Source organism: Agelaius phoeniceus, chromosome 29 (assembly GCF_051311805.1).
Source record: "Agelaius phoeniceus isolate bAgePho1 chromosome 29, bAgePho1.hap1, whole genome shotgun sequence".
Classification (NCBI taxonomy): domain Eukaryota; kingdom Metazoa; phylum Chordata; class Aves; order Passeriformes; family Icteridae; genus Agelaius; species Agelaius phoeniceus.
Genome location: NC_135293.1, coordinates 4,322,095 through 4,330,838, shown reverse-complemented (window position 1 = coordinate 4,330,838; position 8,744 = coordinate 4,322,095). Strand labels below are relative to the sequence as shown.

The window sequence follows — 8,744 nt, the reverse complement described above, 5'->3', positions numbered from 1 at the left end:
AGGGAAATGGGATTTGGGGCTTTGGGGGGCACAGGGACCCCTGAACCAGGCAGCACCTTCAGCTCTGGGGTTTGGGGATCCTGTGCTGGCACTGGGGAGGGACAGCAGGGCCTGGGGACAGCTCGGGACCCATCAAGGGACATTGAGGGGCTGGGGGTGTCCAGAGATGGGAACAGAGCTGGGGAAGGGTCTGGAGCTCCAGGAGAGGCTCAGGGAGCTGGGAAGGGGCTCAGCCTGGAGCAAAGGAGGCTCAGGGGGCCCTTGTGGCTCTGCACAGCTCCTGACAGGAGGGGACAGCCCAGGGGCCGGGCTGTGCTCCAGGGAACAGGGACAGGAGCAGAGGGAACGGCCTCAGGCTGGGCCAGGGGAGTTTAGATTGGAAATTGGGAAAATTCCTTCCCTGAAATGTTTGGGAAGTGTTGGAAGGGGCTGCCCAGGGTAGGAGTGGAGTCACCAGCCCCAGGAGTTGGAACAAAGTGTGGATGTGGCACTTGGGGACACAGGGCAGTGGTGGCCATGGCAGTGCTGCTGGGTCATGGTTGTGGACTGGATTTTTTAGAGGTTTTTTCCAACCTAAACTTCCATGATTCCCAACCCATCCAAGCTCTGTTCCCTTTTAGGCAGCAGTGGCACCAACGCCCCAGGCAGCCAGGGCTGTGTTTGAACCTTGGAGCTGGAGGCCCCAAACACTTCCTGAGCCAATTCCTTGGAGGATTTCAAATGAGGCACAGCCCCAGCTTCACCCTGAGCCCCCAGCCCTGGCTCTGCTGGGCCAGAACCTGACCCAGCTCCTCTCCCTCCCCAGCTTTGGCACCTGCCCCTGGCGTGGCTCCAGTACCACTTGGATTAGCTGACCTTTAAAGGCTTCTTCCAACCCAGAATATTCTGATTGTCTGAAAAAGCCTCCCCAAAGCCCCTGGTGGAGCCATCCCCAGCTGGGTCCTGAGCAGGAACCACCCCCGGTGCCCCTCTGGCTCCAGCCACCCCTCCCAGGGAGGTTTTGGTGTTGTAGAACAGTTCTGACCATCAAAAGATTAAAACAAGATTTATTGGGAATGTTCACTGTACAACACAGAAATGGCTCTCAGCTGAAACACAACAAGCAAAGTCATCAGAACGTGAAAAATGAACAATTGTCTGTAAATCACCAGCAGTTGATGCAGATTTCAAAGTGTCTACAAAGTACCAACCTCCCTCCCTAAATCCCACCCCGTGTCCCAGCCCTGCCCTACAATGGATCTGAGTCCCTGGGCCTGGCCTGGCCCTGGAACTCTTCACAGCTTTTGTTGTACATTCAGGTAAGAAATGTCATTGGTGATGAACATTCAAAGTGTTGGGCTTTGCTCTTGCTCACCCAATTGTTCCCTGGAACAGCAAATAAACCCCATTTTCTGCTCAGTGACACTGGAGGGTGGCAGCTGCACCTGGGGAAGGTGTCCTGCAAGGCACAGGTGACACATTTGCTACAGTGGTGGCAGGCCCAGCTGAGAGCTCAGCTCTGCTTTGTAAAAATGCAGGCTGGGCAGGATTGAAATGCCCTTTGGCGTCATGCAAGGATACAGATTCCCTAAAGCACAGCTCCTGTGTGTTCCTGCTCTTAATCCCTCGCTGCTGCTTCCCCTGGAGCTGCCATCTGTCTACAGCCCCCCCTGGATTCTGCTCCCTCCCTGCTGCCCTCAGCTGATCCTCAGGGCAGCTGCCCCTTGGCTGATTTTGGTAATGTCTGGAGCAAGCACCTGGAATGATTCAAGGGAAAGGGAGAATTTGGGGAGGGAAAAGGGGAAAATCTCAGCTTTGAGATAAAAACTAAAGCATCAGTGACAGGTGTCACTCCTGGTACTCGGCTGCATGAGGTAAAGAGGGAACACCAGGATAACAAAGGCTGCAGTGTGGGCTCTGCTTTGGGCATGAATTCCCAGCCAAGGAGGAAAAGACCCCAAAATTCCGTTCAAGCCCAGCTCAGAGGCTGCTCCACCCCCTCCCTGGGCTGGGCAGCTGGAGGGGAACAACGCCCAGAGCTGCAGCTGCCAAAGGCCAGGCCAGGTCCCGCCCTGCCCCAGCCCCAGCCCCGTTCCTGCTGCCAGCAGCCTCTGACAGGGACCCCTGGGCCCTTCCCAGAGGCCTCTCCAGGGAGTTTTCCCAGGCTGGGTCCAGGGAAGCTGCTCTGGCAGTCAAGAATCTGGGTCTGCTGCAGCCCTGGGTGTGGGGATGTCCTCCACCCCTCATGCCTGGGCAGTTTTCCTTGGTGCAGCCAGAGCCAGGGCTGATCCTATGGGGATCTTGTTCCTAATCCTGATCTCCTCCATGCAGGAGCTCCAGGACAGGCAGCCCTGGTTCCCTGGCAGCTCACTGGGACCTTGGCACAGTTTTTTGGTCTGTCCCTTTGGACAAAGGGGACGCACAGAGGGGTGAAAAGCTGCAGCAGTGGCTCAGGGAATGAAGGGTTAATGCCTGGCTGAGCTGGTGTCCTGCAGCTCCATCCTGCAGCCAAAGGGAGCAGCTCCTGCCTTTGCCAGCTCCTCCATCTGGATCACTGCAGAGCTCTGCAGGCAGGCAGGATCACACAGGGATCTCTCCCTGCCTTTGTTCCCTCGTGCTCTGCAGCTTTGTCCTTTTGGGTGGGCTTATCCAGCCCCCAGGAACTGCAGCTCCTGCCCAGGGGAGGGAAAAGAAGACCCCAAAAGGCCGTGGCTGCACAGGGCTGCAATGCTCCTGTCCATCAGCTGGAGCTGTGGCTGGGCTGGAGGAATTCCCACTCTCCCTGGAGGGCAGGAGGGGTTAATTTGGAGCCCAGAAATGCATCAGTCACATCCTTTTACAGCCAGGGATGGGCCTGGGAGACTGCAGGAGGATCCTGAGCCAGGGAGCTGAGCTGAAGGGTGGAGCTGGCCCCAGCATGGCCTGGAGGAGCTGGGGGCTCTGTGAGCCCCAGGCCTGGGGGCTCTGCTCCCACTGCAGCACCCACAGAACAGCTCAGCCCCCCCAGCTGGGGCACTGGGAATGTGCAACGAATTTGTAAAAAAAAACAACCTACAAAATGATTGGGGTAATAAATAAAAAAAGTCAGGTGGTCAGTGTGGGGAGCTGCAGCAGGGGAGGGTCACTGCCTGTGTGCTCCCAGCTGGAAACGAGCTTCCTCTGAGATTCCATACTGCTCCAGGGGGTCCTGTGGGGAGCACAGGGAGGCACCAGTGAGATGCAGACAAAGGCCAGAGCCCTTGGGACACACAGGACACAGCACCTGGCAGGGGTGGGTGAGCAGCATCCCCAGCCATGGGCCTGCCCAGGGGCTGTGAACTGTTCCAGAGAGCCCCTGGGAGGCCAGGCCAGCTCTGGACCTGTCCAGCTCCCAACCTTGGGCCACTCCAGCACTGGAATTTGTGCAGCCAGGGCAAGGTGCTCAGGTCTGGCTGTGCAGACCACGGCTCCCTATGGGATCTGGGATCTCCTTCCCACACACAGCCTGGGCAGGACTGGCAGCAACAGCCCCTGCTGCCACCCAGAGCCAGCAGTGACACCTGAGCAGTGCCCTGCAGGGACTCACTCACCTTCCCTGTCATCTTCTGGATCTCATTCCTGTAGAAAATCAGGCTCCTCCTCAGGAACTCGTAGCTGCAAGACAGGAACAGAGCAGGGGAAGGATGTGGGCAAGTTCCAGATGCTATTTAGAGCTGAGGGAAGCTTGTCTGGGAGGAGACAAGCACTGCCCTCCCAGCTCCTGATGCCAGAACAGCCCAGAGCCCCCAGCACTGCCCTGGCTCGGGGCTCAGCCCACCTGGCTCTCCTGAGTGCCTCCACCCACTCCTGGCACTGCTCCTCCGTGGCACACTCAAAGCAATATTTCCTCTCGGGCTCCTCGATGAAACCTGGGACAAGGAAAGGCTCCAGGCAGGTCCTGGCAGAGCTGCTGCTGCTCCCCTGACTCTGCCAGGCCACAATTAGCAGCTCTGTTAACTAAGATGAGCTGGGAATGAGTCTGCCACCCCCACTCCAGCCCCTCTCCCATTCCCTGGGTGGCTCTGGGTGCCTGGGGCAGCTGCCCACAGCATTTCCCAGCTTACAGCAGCCTGAGCCCTTGGGAGGAGCAACTTCCCAAACTGAGGGTGACCTGAACTGGAGCAGCATGGCCAGATCCAGATCCCTGAGGCCCCTTGCAAAGACACCAGGATTTCAATCCAAGTGGGAAACAGCCCTGGGAGAGGAACTGGGATACCTGCAGGGAGCAGCCAACAAGGAGTTAAACTGCACTGGGAGAAGGCCCTGAGCTGCCTTTGCTGGAGGATTTTGGGGATGTGGCACTCACATGGCACTGCCACCATGGGGAGCAGGTCCTGGTGCCACTCCAGTCCTTGACCAGGACATGTCACCAGTTCCTGTCCCCAGAGCTCTGCTGAGCAGACCCTCAGGGCTGCTGCTGCTGCTGCCAAACACCTCAGGATGTGCTGTGGACACATCCCAGCACCAGGAACTGCTGGGTTTGACCCTGCTCAGGAATCCTCCCCCACCAGAGCTCCCAATACCCCTCAAGCCCAGAATGCAGCACGTGGAGCTGTGGGCTCAGTGTGCTCAGGCTGCCTGAGGGAAGCACAGAGCAGAGCCACAGCTGTGCCTGGCAGCCAGGCCAAAAGATACAGGGATGGCCTTGGAGAAACATCCTGTTATTGTGGCCACATACCTCTGGCACAGGGGATGAAAGGCTGCTCCCAGGGGAGCTGGCCCAGCTGCACAAGGACACACAGAGGGGAGGATGGGGCTGGAGCAGCTTTATCTGAGCCTCTCCAGGGTGTTTTTTTGGATAAAATGCAGCAGCACAGAGCAGATCTGTCAATAACCAAGCTCCCCCTGCCAGGGTTCCACAGGCACTCAGGGGCCTGGCTGCTCTTAGTGCTGCTGTGCAAAGCCCACAGGCAGGGCCATGGAACAGCCCTGAGATGTCCCTGGGATGGGCCATGGGCACAGTGAGGAACAGCTGGCAGCTGAGGAGTTGCTAAAGTTGGAATGGGCCTTGGAGATCATCAAGTCCAACCATCAGCCCAGCAGCACCAGGTTCACCCCTGTCCCCAAGTGCCACAGCTCTTCTGAGCACTGCCAGGGATGGTGACTCCACCACTGCCCTGGGCAGCCTGTGCCAGTGCTTCCAAACCTTTCTGGGGAGTACATTTCCCCCAGTATCCAACCTAAACCTGCCCTGGGCACAACTGGAGCTCATTTCCTCTCCTCCTGTTCCCTGGGAGCAGAGCCTGACCCCACGGAGGGAGGGGAGAAGGGCTGGGGGCAGTGACCCCCAGAGGAGGGGAAGGGCTGAGCTGACCCCAGGGAAACAGGGGGAGCAGGAACTGAGCACTCCAACATTTCCTTCCCCATGTGCCACCAGGGGAAGGCAAAGGGGGCACAGGCAGCACTCACTGATGGAAAAGACATTCTCCTCCTCTTTGGTGATCTTGCAGTGCTCCAGCAGCAGAGCTCCAATTGGCTGGAAAACACAGGGAGAGAGGGTTTAACCCACAGAGCCCCCAACACCATGAGGGCTGAACCCACAGAACCCCAATACCACGAGGGCTGAACCCACAGAGCCCCAATACCACGAGGGCTGAACCCACAGAGCCCCAATACCACGAGGGCTGAACCCACAGAACCCCAACACCACGAGGGTTTAACCCACAGAGCCCCAACACCACGAGGGTTTAACCCACAGAACCCCAGTACCATGAGGGTTTAACCCACAGAGCCCCAACACCACGAGGGTTTAACCCACAGAACCCCAGTACCATGAGGGTTTAACCCACAGAGCCCCAGTACCATGAGGGTTTAACCCACAGAACCCCAACACCACGAGGGTTTAACCCACAGTGGAGCCTTTAAGGCAACTTTCACAAGCTGGGACTGCTTTTAAATAATTCAGTCTGATTGCACCACATTTCACATTCCTTTAATCAACGTTTTCATGCCAGTCTCACCTGTAGCACTTTGCATTTGTTAATTAAGTGTTAATCACCTCTGGTAGCTCAGATTCAGCCTGGTCTTTACCACTCTGTGATACCAGAGAAGAACTTTTGCTTTTAAAATCAAAGATGAAACATTTACTGTGACACCCAGAATAACCAACACTGAGCTGGGTAAGGGGTGTGCTGGAGCCTTGCTAGGGGTTGAACAGTGTGAGGGGAGCTGGAGCAGCTCAGGATGGACAGAAATCCACCTGGTACTATTCAGGGACAAGGGGACAACAGGGGACACTGGCCATGAACAAGAGCAACCACAGGAAACCCTTGTCCAAGTGAACCAAAGTGTCAGAAGCAAATCAGACAGCAGAGAAGGGACTGAAAACCTGATTGATCTTGTATTTCATAGAACCTATGACCTGTATTTCATAGAACTCTGCGTTGGAAGAGACCTCAGAGCCCACCCAGTGCTACCCCTGCCATGGCAGGGACACCTCCCACTGTCCCAGGCTGCTCCCAGCCCTGTCCAGCCTGGCCTTGGGCACTGCCAGGGATGCAGGGGCAGCCCCAGCTGCTCTGGGCACCCTGTGCCAGGGCCTGCCCACCCTGCCAGGGAACAATTCCTGATTGCCAAGATCCCATCCAGCCCTGCCCTCTGGCACTGGGAGCCATTGCCTGGCTCCTGTCCCTCCATCCCTTGTCCTTTTCCAGCTCTCCTGGAGCCCTCCTGAGCTGCTGGAAGAGGAAAGGTGGAACCTGCTCCATTTTCCTGCACCATTTTCCCAGCCCACACAATCCAGGCACAGAAAAAGAAGAAAGGAGGAGGGGAACAAAGCCCAGCCAGGGGCTCAATCCCTACCTCAGCCTCATCGGTGCGGAAATAGAAGAGAAAATTCACCACGAGCTTCACCAGGCGCTTCTTCAGCACTGCAGGGACAGGGGGACAGGGCAGGGCTGAGGCAGAGGGCACAGGGGCACCCCCTGCCAGCTCTGCCAGCCCTGAGCCCACCAAGGCACCCCCTGAACCCCCCCAAACACTGCCTGGGGGTGACAAAGTGGCCTCAGGGTGACAGAGCCCCTGAGCAGCTCCTCCAACAGCTCAGGAGGAGCCCCCAGCAGCTCCTCCTGGGCAGTCAGAGCTCCCAGCAGCAGCACAGGGCCTCAGGCACTCCAGGAAAAGCTCCAGATCCCAGGAGCCCCACCTGGAGCTGCCAGCACGGGCGTCACCTCCCAGGGACAAAGTCCAGCAGGTCCTCAGAGGAGGAAAGGCTCAGCACAAGGAGTGAGCACAGCACTCCAGGGCTGGTTTGCAAGGGAATTTGCTGGGAGATTTCAGGGAAGAGTTTCTTCCCCAGATCCCCTGGAAATGGGGGAATCTCCCTGAGCCCAGCCCAGCCTCAGAACCGCCCTCCACACCCAGACTGGATCCCACCACTCATGCTCCCCATTCCCACAGTGCAGCCTTCCCAGTCTGCCTGTGCCCAGTCCTGCCTCCCAGCACTCCCAGTGCTGCCCACCCAATACAGCCAGTCCTATCCTGCCCCTGTGCCCAGCACTCCCAGTGCTCTGCCCACCCAATGCAGCCAGTCCTATCCTGCCCCTGTGCCCAGCACACCCAGTGCTCTGCCTACCCAATACAGCCAGTCCTATCCTGCCCCTGTGCCCAGTGCTCCCAGTGCTCTGCCTACCCAATACAGCCAGTCCTATCCTGCCCCTGTGCCCAGTGCTCCCAGTGCTGCCCACCCAATGCAGCCAGTCCTATCCTGCCCCTGTTCCCAGTGCTCCCAGTGCTCTGCCCAGTGCTCCCAGTGCTCTGCCCACCTAATACAGCCAGTCCCACCCACCGGCTCTGCCCAGTGCTCCCAGTCCTGCCCTGGTTTCCCAGCCTGGATCCTCCAACACCCTCAATTCTCCCACCCAGCTCCCCCAGTCCCTCTCCAGCCTTGCCCCCAGTAACTCCAGTTCTGATTCTGCAGTCGGAGCCTCTCAAGTACCTCCAGTCCCTCCCTGGTCCTACTCCCAGTTTCTCACCCGTGATTCTCCAGTTCCCCCAGCCCCACCATCCAGGGCACTGAGCCTCTCTCTCCCAGTCCCTCCCCAGTATCCCCAGTCTTGATTCTGCAGTCGGAGCCCCCCATGCACCCCCAGTCCTGACCCACCTTCACCTTCCTCCCCACACCGCCCTCCAACCCCACTCCCCCTCCACCTGCCTCCCCCAGTACTCCCAGTTCTCCCAATCCCTCCTTGCCCACTACTCCCCCTTTCCCAGGCCGGATCCTCCAGCACCCTCAGCTCTCCCAGTCCCTCTCCAGTAACCCCAGCCCTGATTCCCCACTCGGGGCCCCTCAGGTACCCCTGGTCCTGTCTCCCCCGATCCTCCCAGTAGCCCCGGTCCTGCCCTGCTCCCTCCCCAGTAACCCCAGCCCTAATTCCGTACTCGAGGCCCCTCAGGTACCCCTGGTCCTGTCTCCCCAGATCCTCCCAGCACCCCCAGTCCTGCCCTGCTCCTACCCCAGTAACCCCAGCCCTGATTCCCCACTCGGGGCCCCTCAGGTACCCCCGGTCCTGCCCCCCCCGATCCTCCCAGTACCCCCGGTCCTGCCCTGGTCCCACCCCAATAACCCCAGCCCTGAGTCCCCCTCACCGTTGCCCTTCTTAGGAACGCTCATGCGAATCTCGGCCGCTTTCTCGGCGGGCTGGCGGGCCAGGGACAGCAGCTCCCGCTCGTTGTAGCGCATGGCGGGCCCGCCCCGGCCCATGGCCCCGCCCGGGCCGCCGCCAGCGCCGCCGGAAGCGCCCTCAGAG

The 8,744-nt window shown here is 58.9% G+C and overlaps 1 protein-coding gene across 2 annotated transcripts; it reads right to left on the bottom strand.

Annotated features, from left to right (window-relative positions):
- Nucleotides 1-1,029: 1,029 nt before the first annotated feature.
- On the bottom strand, nt 1,030-8,744 carry PLEKHJ1 (pleckstrin homology domain containing J1). Of its 2 annotated transcripts, none has more exons than XM_054650355.2 (6): nt 8,584-8,744; nt 6,799-6,866; nt 5,407-5,473; nt 3,776-3,866; nt 3,549-3,612; nt 1,030-1,088 (listed from the first exon to the last, which is right to left on the bottom strand). In XM_054650355.2, exons 1-6 carry the CDS (start codon nt 8,696-8,698, stop codon nt 1,047-1,049), a joined length of 447 nt encoding a protein of 148 aa, XP_054506330.2. In that variant the 5' UTR covers nt 8,699-8,744; the 3' UTR covers nt 1,030-1,046. The 2 variants fall into 2 exon arrangements, with proteins under 2 accessions (XP_054506330.2, XP_054506329.2); XM_054650354.2 differs by having other exon boundaries at nt 1,030-3,166; nt 8,584-8,741.